This window comes from Festucalex cinctus, chromosome 19 (genome assembly GCF_051991245.1).
Source record: "Festucalex cinctus isolate MCC-2025b chromosome 19, RoL_Fcin_1.0, whole genome shotgun sequence".
NCBI lineage: Eukaryota > Metazoa > Chordata > Actinopteri > Syngnathiformes > Syngnathidae > Festucalex > Festucalex cinctus.
In genome coordinates this window covers 5,509,018-5,522,928 of record NC_135429.1, presented here as the reverse complement: position 1 = coordinate 5,522,928, position 13,911 = coordinate 5,509,018, and the positions used below count along the sequence as shown (strand labels likewise).

General features: G+C 38.8%; 2 protein-coding genes and 1 non-coding gene across 16 annotated transcripts; 1 reads left to right on the top strand and 2 right to left on the bottom strand.

Annotated features, from left to right (window-relative positions):
• Positions 1–7: 7 nt before the first annotated feature.
• LOC144007714 (small ribosomal subunit protein eS27-like) lies at positions 8–1,500 on the bottom strand. 4 transcript variants are annotated; one of them, XM_077507569.1, is made up of 4 exons: positions 1,333–1,500; positions 703–811; positions 516–626; positions 8–141 (listed from the first exon to the last, which is right to left on the bottom strand). In XM_077507569.1, exons 1-4 carry the CDS (start codon positions 1,483–1,485, stop codon positions 113–115), a joined length of 402 nt encoding a protein of 133 aa, XP_077363695.1. In that variant the 5' UTR covers positions 1,486–1,500; the 3' UTR covers positions 8–112. The 4 variants fall into 4 exon arrangements, with proteins under 4 accessions (XP_077363695.1, XP_077363698.1, XP_077363697.1 ...); XM_077507572.1 differs by lacking the exon at positions 1,333–1,500 and adding an exon at positions 1,231–1,306; XM_077507571.1 differs by lacking the exon at positions 1,333–1,500 and adding an exon at positions 1,228–1,256.
• Positions 203–335, bottom strand: LOC144008218 (small nucleolar RNA SNORA35). Its single transcript, XR_013280734.1, has one exon. It is a non-coding gene; the product is annotated as a small nucleolar RNA SNORA35 (small nucleolar RNA).
• Positions 1,501–2,254: 754 nt separating the features above from the next.
• Positions 2,255–10,547, top strand: LOC144007716 (uncharacterized). 11 transcript variants are annotated; one of them, XM_077507575.1, is made up of 10 exons: positions 6,888–7,716; positions 7,800–8,028; positions 8,106–8,445; positions 8,507–9,104; positions 9,185–9,316; positions 9,427–9,481; positions 9,626–9,714; positions 9,791–9,830; positions 9,920–10,005; positions 10,313–10,547. In XM_077507575.1, exons 5-9 carry the CDS (start codon positions 9,261–9,263, stop codon positions 9,983–9,985), a joined length of 306 nt encoding a protein of 101 aa, XP_077363701.1. In that variant the 5' UTR covers positions 6,888–7,716; positions 7,800–8,028; positions 8,106–8,445; positions 8,507–9,104; positions 9,185–9,260; the 3' UTR covers positions 9,986–10,005; positions 10,313–10,547. The 11 variants fall into 11 exon arrangements, 9 of the variants coding, with proteins under 9 accessions (XP_077363704.1, XP_077363705.1, XP_077363703.1 ...); XM_077507576.1 differs by having other exon boundaries at positions 9,182–9,316; XM_077507573.1 differs by having other exon boundaries at positions 8,507–9,109.
• The last annotated feature ends 3,364 nt before the right edge of the window (positions 10,548–13,911 follow it).

The window sequence follows — 13,911 nt, the reverse complement described above, 5'->3', positions numbered from 1 at the left end:
TCATTCATTTAGCCAAAACATTTTATTGAGAAACAAGGAATGGAGAACGGCGGTGATATCAGTCTCCCGCGCTGTGGCCCTTCATCCCCAATTCAGCTCCGGGAACAACATTTTAGTGCTGCTTCCTCCTAAACGAGCACCCTGAGGGACAAAAAAACAAGAGACAGAAGAGTCAGCGAACTCAGTGCCTGACCACAAACACGCTTGTTCTCAGCCTTCGAAAGGGGTGAGCCACTGGTCTAGCTCAAACCTTCTGCAAACTGAGGTTTATCTGGCACAACAATGAGACAGGAAGACCACAAACAGGAAATCCAGTTACTTATTTAGCTGTGCGGGAAAACATATCTTAATATTTGTTCTATGTCAAACACAGCAGTTAGACAGATAGTGTCAAGTTGTTTGTCATTCCCTGTTGAAGTTGGCAAGAAACAACCACTTGCTTTATGAATGTCTGCTAGCTTAATACTAACACAACCTCAAAAAGTCTCAAAACAAAACGTGTGTGAGATACCGACCCTCTGTGAGACGTGCTTTGCCTCCAGTGGGCTGACACAGGACCGTCGAGCAGCCGACACACAGCACAACCGTCTGCGCGTGGCTGAACACCGTCGTGATCTTGTAGCATCCTGTTGACAGACATTCACATAAATTAAAACACTAAATTTTGCCCTGAAGCCACCTAACAGCGTTGTTCCACCCTACCTGGACATTTGACGTCCATAAAGTAAGAGTTGGGACTCTGAACAAGGCGCTTCTTCTTGTGCCTCCTCCTCGTCTCCTCTGGAGATGGGTGCAACAAGTCTTTCGCGAGCTGACAGGGCGGAAATAAGTAATTAGCAACCATGTTATTGAAGGCAGTACATGATATGGAAGCGATATCATAGGGTGGCGTTTTTAATTTATCCAAACCGGTTGTTCCGGATTTGTCAACCAGGCTTCCAGGTTGGCCTACATTTGTGGTTAGGTAGCGTACCCGTTATCCCTTTTAGGGACACCGCCTAACTACCTAAATTAGCTTTAAAAAAAAAAAAAAAAGTACAAAAATGCGACATTTATGAAAAATTGATAAGTACAGAGGAAATCTTGGAAGCACAAGCCTCAGCTCGACTGACTCCATGTTTGCCGTGTGCGCGCCGCCATCTTGAGTCACAATGCATCCGAGAACAGTGCACATTAATTTGGCCCAAAGTGCCCCTAAAAGACAGCAAGGATGATTTCGGCGGGTACCACCGTAATCGCAAAGGTCTCCGCTCAACGTAGAGTCGCCAACGGGCGTCCAAAAGTGTCATTAAACGGGGGAATGTCGTTGGACGAGGCGGAGCCGATACTCACTGGCATGTTGGCGAGGAAATAGCCGTTGCCGAAAAGGAGGCGCAACCGGAAGCGAGGCCCTGATATTCGCTGCTGCCTTGAGCCCAAACCAGGAAGTGACGGCTTTGGTGCGACCAACACGGCCATCTTGATGAGGTCTGTTTTTTCAACCATGGGCGTATGGTTTGGTTTTTTTTTGTTTGTTTGTTTTTTTTGTTTTGTTTTGTTTTTCCCCTGCCATTCTTGGCTTTAAGTTGGCTACAACAAGATCTAACCGTTTTTGAAGGAAAATATTTTATTAAAATTGAATCACTAGCAAGCTGTATTTACCCAATGCCAGATAAGTCAATCAAAGCAATAAAAGGGAAGTGTTGAATTTGTCCCGAGTGTGAATTTCATGCTCATAAACGGATGGAGAAATTTCTATGGTCACTACGCCATCTAGTGGTTGATCGAGGAAACTTGCTCTAATTTAAAAAAAAAAAAAAAAAAAAAAAAAAGTGCTCTTAACATTACGAAGATCAGAATTTAAAAAGATTTTCAATGAATTCGTCGAGCTATCAAGCACTAGCATCTCATTATAGGAAATATTACAAAAAAAAAAAACTTTTTGGGGAAAAAAAATATAATGAACAAAATTCTTAGTAAATATATATTCTAAACAATCTCTTATTTCCTATAAAAACAATTGTAAAACTGATTAAAAGAAAGGTGAAAAGAGACTAAAGTTCATTATGAAGCATAAAAATAGCAGAGGAGCTCATACGAAAGAAGTGACCTTTTGTTCAAATCAAAGCAGTCATCGTGACAGGCCACCGGGTGGCGCTAGTGTGCAACAAGCGGAAGAATTTGGTTGGATTTGATTGGTGGACTTTCACCCGCAGAGCGGAAACAGGTGAGCCCAATCAAGTGCTGATTGCAGAACACAGGTAGGCAAGATGGCGACCGCGCGTGGCCTTTTCTCAGGTAAGTGAGTACGCGTTTGGCGTTTGTTCACCTTTCTCACAAGGACATATTGCTTGTTGCAGGATTTTCACACGTGACGTGAGGCACAAAACCGTGTTTGAGGTTTGCGCACACACGCACACGTTACAATTCTCTTCCGCTTGTTTTATTTAGCACATTGTCCCCTTTGTTTCTTTTTCCACTGTTTGAAACGGTTTTGGTTTGTTTTTAAAGCTGGCCAGCTCATTTGTGTTGTTTTAAATTGTTGTAAATGACACACCTGATGGCATTCTTGAGAATTGAACTGTATGTTGTTGTTGTTGTTTTTTTTTTTAATTGTTCAACTAATTGTTAGGGTTTTTTTGTTCTGCTTTATCTGTAGTGTTATGCAACTTCTTTTTCCTCCCTGAATTTTTGTAATTTCTTTGTTTGGTCTTATGAAGTTTTTGTGTGGTTCCAAAATTTGTATTTTGTTTCCCAGCAAATAGGAGGTATTGCAGTGTGTGTGCCCCCACCGCCTTGCAATCTTATTGTTGATGTGGAAGGTTTTTCACTGTAAAATATATTTGTGTTTTTCTACTTTGCAAACTTGTGAATGTAATTTTGTTTTGTTTTTTTCTTTCTTGAGGGTGAGTTTTATGAAGTTGAATATTTCCCCCATGTACTCATTCTGTGTGGGCCAGAGGTCAAGATGAATTTGGCTGAAGGTGACATGTACAAATGAAGTTACCAGATGCACACAATTAACGATGCGTGTGTGTTTTGCAGGCTGGAAGAGGAGCCAAATGCGACGAGGAAAAGGAACAAATCCAAATTGAGCGGCACACAAAAGTTGACATGTTGGGGGATCATGTGAACAGGAGGGGGTCGTGTGTTGAGTCCTGGGGTGCGCCTTGGTTGACTTTAGTTATGGGTGACAATTGTGTGCGACGTTAGGGAAGTTGCGTTGAAATGAGGGCAGGTGTCGAAATGGTTTGGAAAGCTGATTGATGGTTGGAGTCTGTTCTTGCTTGAGGTGGTTTGTGGTTTTTGTGGCTTGTCTGGATCCAGAGCAACTTTTTCTTGTGAGGTTGGCAATTGAAAGGCAGGCTGGTGCAGTTTTCTCCCCCCCTCCCCTACTGTTTTTCAGACTTCCAGAGGCACCAGATTTGGTGAGGAACTGGACCAGGCCAGGTTAGAGTATATTTTAGCTCTCGCTCACTCGCTAGGTAAGCAAGTACGCAAACACCAATACAATAAACAACTGTAAGATGAAGAACTTTGATCCTGAAAACTGACACTGTGGTGCTTGTTTATTTTCCTTCAGTTCCCTGTGGTGACCTGCAGGTTGTGCTGTGGGACGGTCCGAGAGGCACCAAGAACAACTGGACGAGGGTCATCTTGGCACAAGTCCAATTTTTGTGGTCTCGTCGTAGGGCTCAGTCGGCTGGGCCGAGGAAAAGGAGCAACTCCACAAGTCACATCAAGGATCACAATTAGGCTCACCTGCGTATAATCTGTCTGCGGAGAGTGTAAATGATGGACAGCAGCTTTTGAACTCTTCAGGTGGAGTATTTGACTTGAATATTGGACAGGAATTTTTTTTTGGTTTGCACTCATGTAAAAAAAAATGTTGAATGTGTGTGTTGCAGCACAAAATGAAGATGGTTTTTGATTTGCACGGTGGATGAGACACAAGGTCAGGTCAGCACAAACATGTAACAGAAAATTATAATACAAGGGATTGGCTTTGTTTGCAAGAATTGTTTTCTGAATAATAAAAAGTAACTTTTTAAAACAAAAGTAAAATATTTCAAGCCTTTTGTTTCAGTTTGGATGATTATGTCAGAAATACAAAATTCAGTGTTTGACAAAATGAGAATTTCATGTGACAAACAAAAAAAATTCATGGTAGATAACCTTGACTGTTGACTTGATAGTTCACCTGTTAGGAAACTCCTTCCGATTTTTGAATCTTCGTTGCTTGACATTCTCTCCATCTCTCACTTGTGCACCTTTTCCAGCCACGGTTTCTCCTTCCTCTGTTCATGTGCTTTTGATGCGACACTTTTTGAGCATCCAGCTGCTTTTGCAATTATTTTCTCTCCTGTTGATGGTTTTCTGCACAACTGTCAAGTCATCAGTCTTGCACATGATTCTGAAGCCAACTAACTCAGACTGAGACCATTTCAAGGCCTCAACTTGAACTTTGTCATGATATTCGAATTTTGGCAAAGATTAGATTTATTTATTTTTTTCTGCCATAATTATCAAAATTGTAAGAGGCTTGAAATATTTCACTTTGATTGTCACTTGTAATGCAAAACTTTGACTTTTTAAAACATTATTGAAATAATTTAATATTTATTGCATCCATACACTGAAAAAAAATTAATCTTTCATCAGGCTGTGAATGGTCATAATGTGTTATTGTGCAATCTCTTCCCTGTGTTGTCTTCCTGCATGTTGTGGTCCGTTCGGAGGCGGAGCCAGCGGACGAAGGTAATGATGCACGCACACACAATGAAGTGAGCAGCACACAATTAATTGTACATGAACTAACCGTCCATGTGCATTGATTGACAGGAGCAGGAGTGGAGGGAAAAGTGCTTCTCCCAGGAGTCGACCTGCAGGGCTTCAACTCGTTGAATGGAGTCTCATGTTGTAGTGAACATTGTATAACACCACATTGTGTTGAATGTTCCCCACTCAGCATCTGTTGCATCCTGGAAGGGGATTGGTCCCTCCATCTCGGCTTTCTTGGCCAAGTGGACTTTGGAGGGTTTTTCTTGCCCGGACCGCTTGGGTGCTTGAGGTGAGGGGATGTCGCCCGACAACCTTTTGGGAATTTTGGAAGCGACAGCTTATGCAAATGCGTTCGTTTCTTGCAGGCTGGAGATGGAACCGGAATCCGTCGCGTCCAACCACAGCAGTGTAATAAATGCACAAAATAGACCATTTTCTTGTTTTTGAAACTAATTGTACTGTACCCCATCTGTTCTTGTGGGTTCTGTTGCAAGGTGGCGTTGGAGTGGGACGGGAGAGAGGCACAAAGATCCACCAGATGAGGGTGATAAAACCGACAGACACCGAAATGAAAAATGCAGCACTCTGGTTTTTGTTTTTGTCATTGCAGTGTGAAGAAGCCACTTGGGATGGGAGACGCCAAGTAGAGCCAGAGCAAGTTCAACACCAAATGCACCAATGAATGGAAAGACTGGAAACGGGAAACAAATGCGTAATTTAATATGCAAGGGGCATAAATGACATATTTTCTTTTTGATGCAGGTGTGCGGTGGATGTCGATGTGGCTGGGATGAAGAAAAGGAGAAGTTCCACAAATGAAGACTCAAGCAGCACACAAATAAGTATCATCTGTTCGAGGGGTGCCTGGAAATGGTGAACTGGAGGGGGCAGAGTAGTGAGCCTTGTGGTTTGCCTTGCTTGAGTCTGGCTCGGGTTGTTGTTGTTGTTGTTGTTGTTGTTGTTGTTGTTTGAAAGGTCTAATTGTAATGAGGGCAGGCATGGGCAGTTTTTTTTTTTTTTTTTTTTATTTAAGCTGATGGTTGGAGATGCATCTTTGTACTTGAGTACTCTTTGGGAAGGAATGCTGGAAATGTAGGGTAATCATTATACATGCGCACAATGGAGTAGAGCTGTCAAAATTAATCACGTAATCATTATCAAATTAATCAACTATTTCAATCAAGTAAAATGTTTGGAGCCTATTTTTAATTGAAAATTGCCCAAATCCGCTGACTTCAGCATATCAGCAGTAATTTACTGATTTCTGTAGTCCATGAAAGAAGACTTATCTTTATTTAATCAAAATAAGTCATTAGCAAACATCTGTTTTTACTTTATTACAGTGATTTATTTTGTACTTTGTATTCATATAGTACCGGTAATTAAAAAAAAAAGAAGTGGGATTAATGTTGTACGATCTTACCGGTTGGGTCATTCATTTCCAAACATAATTGGGAAGGAAAAATTATTCTGTAAAACATTTTAATGCAAAATGAATTCACATTAACAGATTCTAAAAAAAATATTCGATTAGTGACAGCATGAGAAGTGAGCAGCTTACAACTAATTGCACACTCTAAAAACTGTTGGGTCAAAAATAATCAAAGTATGGGTTAAAAAAATGTATTTAAAAAAAATGGACTGATCCTCTACTTGGGTCAATTTGACCCAACTTTGAGTCAAGCATTGTGTCTTTTAGTGTAAAACAACTGAAATATTGGTCAGATCTTTTACTTGGGTCAAAAAATTGGGTCATATTGTATGATGCCCAAAAAGTTGGGTCAAATTGATCAATGAAGTGGATCAGTCCATTTAAAAAAAAAATAAAAAAATCCATAATTAGGTTGTTTTGACCCAATACATGTCAATTAAATCTAAGTGTCATGGGTATAATTTTTGTCATTGCAGGGCTGCTCAGATGAAGTTGAAGGAGATGAGAGAAACAATTCCACACATCAAATCAGACCCAAGTCGAATCGATCTGCGGAGTGTGTAAATGCAACAGGTTTTCAATTATGCAGTCACAGTATTTTAGTTGAATATTGTACTCGGCTTTTTTTTTTTTTTTTTTGGTTTGCACTTATGTCAAAATGTTTGTGTCTTGCATGTCTGTGTGTTGCAAGAAGTGACCAGCACACAACGAAGATGGTTGTTTTGCATGGTGGCTGGTGAGAAACGAGGTCAGGTAAACACGTACCAGAAAATTAGAATACAAAGAGGTTGACATTTATATCAATAATTTGTTTCAACATTTTCTGTTATTCAGAATAAAGTGAAATATTTCAAGCATTGAAGTTTGGATGATTGTCAGAAATACAAAATGAGAATTTCATGTGACCAACAAAACATTTCCTTTTAGACAACCTTGACTGTTGACTTGATAGTTCGCTCGTAAGGAAACGTCGTCACTTGTGCAACTTTTGCAGCCACGTTTTCTCCTTCCTGTTCACTGTTCATCTGCTTTTGATGTGGCACTTTTTTTGAGCATCCAGCTGCTTTTGCAATTATTTTCTCTCCTGTTGATGATTTTCTGCACAACTGTCAAGTCATCAGTCTTGCACATGATTCTGAAGCCAACTAACCCAGACTGAGACCATTTCAAGGCCTCTGAACTTGAACTTTGTCATGATATTCGAATTTTGGCAAAGACTTTATTTTTTTTATTTATTTTTTATTTTTTCCTCCTCCCCTCCCTGCCGTAATCCTCAAAATTGAAAGACAGGCTAGAAATATTTCACTTTGTGTATTAAACTAATGCAAAAGTTTCACTTTTTGAAACATTATTGAAATAAATGAACTATTGCTTGATATTCTAATTTTCTGCCATGCAGCCATACAAAAAATAAAATCTTTCATCAGGCTGTGAATGGTCATAATGTGTTATTGTGCAATCTCTTCCCTGTGTTGTCTTCCTGCATGTTGTGGTCCGTTCGGAGGCGGAGCCAGCGGACGAAGGTAATGATCCACGCACACACATGAAGTGAGCAGCACACAATTAATTGTACACGAACTAACCGTCCATGTGCATTGATTGACAGGAGCAGGAGTGGAGGGAAAAGTGCTTCTCCCAGGAATCGACCTGCAGGGCTTCAACTCGTTGAATGGAGTCTCATGTTGTAGTGAACATTGTATAACACCACATTGTGTTGAATGTTCCCCACTCAGCATCTGTTGCATCCTGGAAGGGGATTGGTCCCTCCATCTCGGCTTTCTTCGCCAAGTGGACTTTGGAGGGTTTTTCTTGCCCGGACCGCTTGGGTGCTTGAGGTGAGGGGATGTCGCCCGACAACCTTTTTGTCAATTTTAGAAACGTTGGCTTATGCAAATGCGTTCGATTCTTGCAGGCTGCAGAAGGAGCCGGAATCCGTCGCGTCCAACCACAGCAGTGTAATAAATGCACAAAATAGACCATTTTCTTGTTTTTGAAACTAATTGTACTGTACCCCATCTGTTCTGGTGGGTTCTGTTGCAAGGTGGCGTTGGAGTGGGACGGGAGAGAGGCACAAAGATCCACCAGATGAGGGTGATAAAACCGACAGACACCGAAATGAAAAATGCAGCACTCTGTGGTTTGTTTGTTTTTGTCATTGCAGTGTGAAGAAGCCACCTGGGATGGGAGACGCCAAGTAGAGCCAGAGCAAGTTCAACACCAAATGCACCAATGAATGGAAAGACTGGAAACGGGTAACAAATGCAAAATTTAATCTGCAAGTGGCATAAATGACATATTTTCTTTTTGGTGCAGGTGTGAGGTGGATGTGGCTGGGGTGAAGAAAAGGAGCAGTTCCACAAATGAAGACTCAAGCGGCACACAAATAAGTATCATCTGTCGGAGGGGTGCCTGGAAATGGTGAACTGGAGGGGGCAGAGTAGTGAGCCTTGTGGTTTGCCTTGCTTGAGTCTGGCTCGGGTTGTTGTGGTTGTTGGTTGTTGGTGTTTTTGAAGGTTGGAAAAGGTCTGATGGTAACGAGGGCAGACGTGGATGGTGTTTTGTTTTAAGCTGATGGTTGGAAACGCGCGCGCGTGTACTTGAGTACTCTTTGGGAAGGAATGTTGGAAATGGTCAGTTTTTTGGCTTGTCTGGATCCAGACCGTCTTTTTGTTGTTTGAGGTTGTCAATTTGGAAGCAGGTGTGTACAATGTCGGCAGTTTTTGGAGGTTGATCGGCACAAATGAAACGTTTGTCTGTGTTTCAAGGTTGTGGAGGCGCCGGTTCAAACGATTGGAACCACGAAGCAGTACATCGACAAATCAAGTGACCTGCACACAACTAATAGTTTTTTTCTTTTTGCAGTTGGCATGGTGGGAAATGAGCCAGGTCAAAGATGGATTAAAAAAAGAAAGTCAGGTCAAGTAAACACATGGCAATGAAATGCACAAGTGTCGGTTTGTCATGCTGATTTAGTTTTTGCCTGAACAGCAGAGTTGTCCGACTTGCCGGCTGATGACTCGTCCAGCGCTCGCGTCAGCCTCGACATTCGCCGGAGTGACACCCACAAATGTTGGTCTTCCAACGGGCGGAGGTCACCAGCATGGAGCCGGATGTGCAGTTGGAGTAAGATCTATGCCCATATATGATATCATCCTGTCATTTTTCTCATATGTATGATATTGTTCTGGCCTCTTCCCCCCCCCCTTCTTCCCTTCCTTTTTGGCTATTTGCAGGCTGTTGATTGGCAGGAGTGAAGTGGGATGGCCCAAGAGGAGCAAAGACCACCAGATGAGTAATAATCACTCACACAAGTGATGATCCAGTGTTTTGCACAGGGACGAGGATGAGCCGGAGGGGACGACTGGCGAAGGATATACACACGCACACACGTCAAAGAAATTTGGTAGTAACATCTATTTTTTATTTATTTACTTTTGTGTTTTTGCAGGGTGGTGGTGGAGGAGGAGACGTTTGTTTGTTTGTTTGGGACAGGAGGCACCTTGCAGAACCAGAACAGCCTCGTAAGTCCAAATGTGCAAGTCAAAATCCAAGTGACAATCCCAAAAGTCAAAATGCATTCATGTGCTTGTTGATCAGGATGAAAGAGGAGCCGTATCGAAGGAAAGACTGGACAAAGGTAACAAAACGCGTGACAAATGCATCAAGTGGCACGCAACTCCAATTTGTAACGAACAATGCAAACGACTCCAATTTTGATTGCCGCAGGACTCCGCGATTGCTGAGAGGAGGAAGAGGAACGAGTCCACCTGTCAAATGAAGACTTCAAGATGAACAGCTTCTTTGAAATTGAGGCAAGTGTCAAATAAGTACATCGTTACGTGGTTGACAACACGTGTTAACGTCATTTTTTTTATTTGTAGAAGCATTCCAAAACAAAGGTGCAGATGCTTCGGCCCTTTGCGAGGAAAGCGCAAACTGCACATGGAAATACGTCTTTGTTGACTTTGTCACTGTCCTGTGAAAAACATTTCCATGAATTTTTTTTTGTTTGTTTTTGGGATGCCTGCATTCACTTTCATCTAATAAAAATAAATATATAATTAAAAAAAAAAGTCAAATGCTTAAGTATTTTATTTATTTTATTTTATTTTTTTACAGGACACCGACGACTTGTTTCTTCACTCTGTCTGCCTCACTGGATGTGCACTGACCAACACTGACTGCCTGATGGGGTTTTTGTTCTGAGCTGTGTCAAGGCAACGTTTGCATAATTTATTCGGAAATATTGACGCATATTTTTTTTGTTTGTTCTCTCTGGACTTACTTGTAAACAGTTTTTCAATTTTGTATCTTCCAAATGTGCCTTTGTACTTGAATTAAAATTGTGAACTGATGTTTGATTCTCACTTGAAATATATTAAATGTTTGTCTTGTGCAAAAACATTGCAAAAGGCAACAGGTATGAATACTTTAGCAAGGCACTGTAGCATTTTCCTAAACATTCTGTACTAAGACAAAAACACTAAGGTTGAAGATATGATTAGAAATGTGTAGTCAAACGGTTTGGGTGTTTCAAGCAACGCAAAAGTGTTTTCTTTTTTTTTCTTTTTTTTAATTTTTTTTAATTTTTTTTATTACTGCATAAGATTCATGTCAAACTATGAGATTTTCACTTGAGTCTTTTGTGGGGAGTCTTCTGTTATCGCTGTAAGTGCAATTAATTGTGCACGTCACAATCGTAAGTGTGTCGTGAATAAAGTGAATTTTTTTTGTGTTGTCAGAGTCCTTTATCAAGCAGTCATGTATAGTAAGGCTTTTTTTCATGGATCAGTTGAGTGACTCCGTTCAAGGCAAGCTGACACTCAACCTGATTCCTCTTTATCAAATTAGTTTGCAATTAAATCTCAAACTTCCTATGGTACATAGTAACATGTTGCATGTGAAATATCGCGTCTGGACTGTTGCAATAACAGGCTCAAACAGTCCTTTGTGCATCACCTTCAAGCTAAATGAGGTGCTTTCTAAAAATCACCCAAAATTAGTGAGGCCTGAAAAGCATTAGTCAGACTTTGTTTTTGCGCATCGTTCCAAAAATATTCTGTACGAAGACAAAAACAAGGTTTAAAATGTGATTAGAAATGTGTAGTCAAACATGAAACGGCTTGGACATTTAAAGCAAGGCAAAAGTGATTTTTTTTTTTTTTTTTTTTCTTAGCATGAGAATCATGACAAATTAAACTGATTTCCACTTGAGTCTTTTGTGGGGAGTCTTCTGTTGCAATCGTAAGTGCAATTGTGAACGTCACCTTATATTAGAAAAAAACAAACGTGTTATCCATGGTCAATTAAAAAAAAACGCCTTTGTCATTTAAAAGAAGAAAGATACATAGTTGTTTAAAAAAGCCTTACTGTACATGGTTGTTTAGAAAAAATAAAACTCCTTACTTTACATGGTCAAAAAAAAACGCCTTACTATACATGGTCTTTTTTTTTTTTTTAACAAAATAGAAAACGCCTTACTATACATGGTCGTTTTTTTAACAAAATAAAAAACGCCTTACTATACATGGTCGTTTTTTTAACAAAAAAAACGCCTTACTATACATGGTCTTTTTTTTTTTTTAACAAAATAGAAAACGCCTTACTATATATACATGGTCGTTTAAAAAAAACAAAAAAAACGCCTTACTTTACATGGTCTTTTTTTTTTTTTTTTACAAAATAAAAAATGCCTTACTGTACATGGTCGTTTTTTTAATCAAAAAACGCCTTACTATACATGGTCGTTTTTGTTACAAAATAAAAAACGCCTTACTATACATGGTCGTTTTTTTAACAAAATAAAAAACGCCTTACTATACATGGTCGTTTTTTTAGGGGCAAAAAAAACGCCTTACGATACATGGTCGTTTTTTTTAATCAAATAAAAAACACCTTACTAAACATGGTCGTTTTTTTTAGGGGCAAAAAAAACGCCTTACTATACATGGCCATTTTTTTAGGGGCAAAAAAAAAAACGCCTTACTATACATGGTCGTTTTTTTAATCAAATAAAAAACGCCTTACTATACATGGTCATTTTTTTAGGGGCAAAAAAAACACCTTACTATACATGGTCGTTTTTTTAACAAAATAAAAAACGCCTTACTATACATGGTCGTTTTTGTTACAAAATAAAAAACGCCTTACTATACATGGTCGTTTTTTTTTTAACAAAATAAAAAATGCCTTACTATACATGGTCGTTTTTTTAATCAAATAAAAAACGCCTTACTATACATGGTCGTTTTTTTAGGGGCAAAAAAAACCGCCTTACTATACATGGTCGTTTTTTTTTAATCAAATAAAAAACGCCTGACTATACATGGCCGTTTTTTTTAACAAAATAAAAAACACCTTACTATACATGGTCGTTTTTTTAGGGGCAAAAAAACGCCTTACTATACATGGTCGTTTTTTTAACAAAATAAAAAACACCTTACTATACATGGTCGTTTTTTTAGGGGCAAAAAAAACGCCTTACTATACATGGCCATTTTTTTAGGGGTAAAAAAAAAACGCCTTACTATACATGGTCGTTTTTTTTAATCAAATAAAAAACGCCTGACTATACATGGACGTTTTTTTAACAAAATAAAATACGCCTTACTATACATGGTCGTTTTTTTAATCAAATAAAAAACGCCTTACTATACATGGTCGTTTTTTTAGGGGCAAAAAAACCCGCCTTACTATACATGGCCGTTTTTTTTAACAAAATAAAAAACACCTTACTATACATGGTCGTTTTTTTAGGGGCAAAAAAAACGCCTTACTATACATGGTCGTTTTTTTTTTAACAAAAAAAACGCCTTACTATACATGGTCGTTTTTTTAACAAAATAAAAAACGCCTTACTATACATGGTCGTTTTTTTTTTAACAAAATAAAAAATGCCTTACTATACATGGTCGTTATTTTTTTAACAAAATAAAAAACGCCTTACTATACATGGTCGTTTTTTTAGGGGCAAAAAAAACGCCTTACTATACATGGCCATTTTTTTAGGGGCAAAAAAAAAACGCCTTACTATACATGGTCGTTTTTTTAGGGGCAAAAAAAACGCCTTACTATATATGGCCATTTTTTTAGGGGCAAAAAAAACGCCTTACTATACAGTGTCATTTTTTTTTTTTTTAACAAAATAAAAAAGGCCTTACTATACAGTGTCATTTTTTTTTTTTTTAACAAAATAAAAAAGGCCTTACTATACATGGTTGTTTTTTTAACAAAATAAAAAACGCCTTACTATACATGGTCGTTTTTTTAGGGGCAAAAAAAACACCTTACTATACATGGCCATTTTTTTAGGGGCAAAAAAAACGCCTTACTATACATGGCCATTTTTTTAGGGACAAAAAAAACGCCTTACTATACAGTGTCATTTTTTTTTTTTTTAACAAAATAAAAAAGGCCTTACTATACAGTGTCATTTTTTTTTTTTTAACAAAATAAAAAAGGCCTTACTATACATGGTTGTTTTTTTAACAAAATAAAAAACGCCTTACTATACATGGTCGTTTTTTTAGGGGCAAAAAAAACACCTTACTATACATGGCCATTTTTTTAGGGGCAAAAAAAACGCCTTACTATACATGGCCATTTTTTTAGGGACAAAAAAAACGCCTTACTATACAGTGTCATTTTTTTTTTTTTAACAAAATAAAAAAGGCCTTACTATACATGGTCGTTTTTTTAACAAAATAAAAAACGCCTTA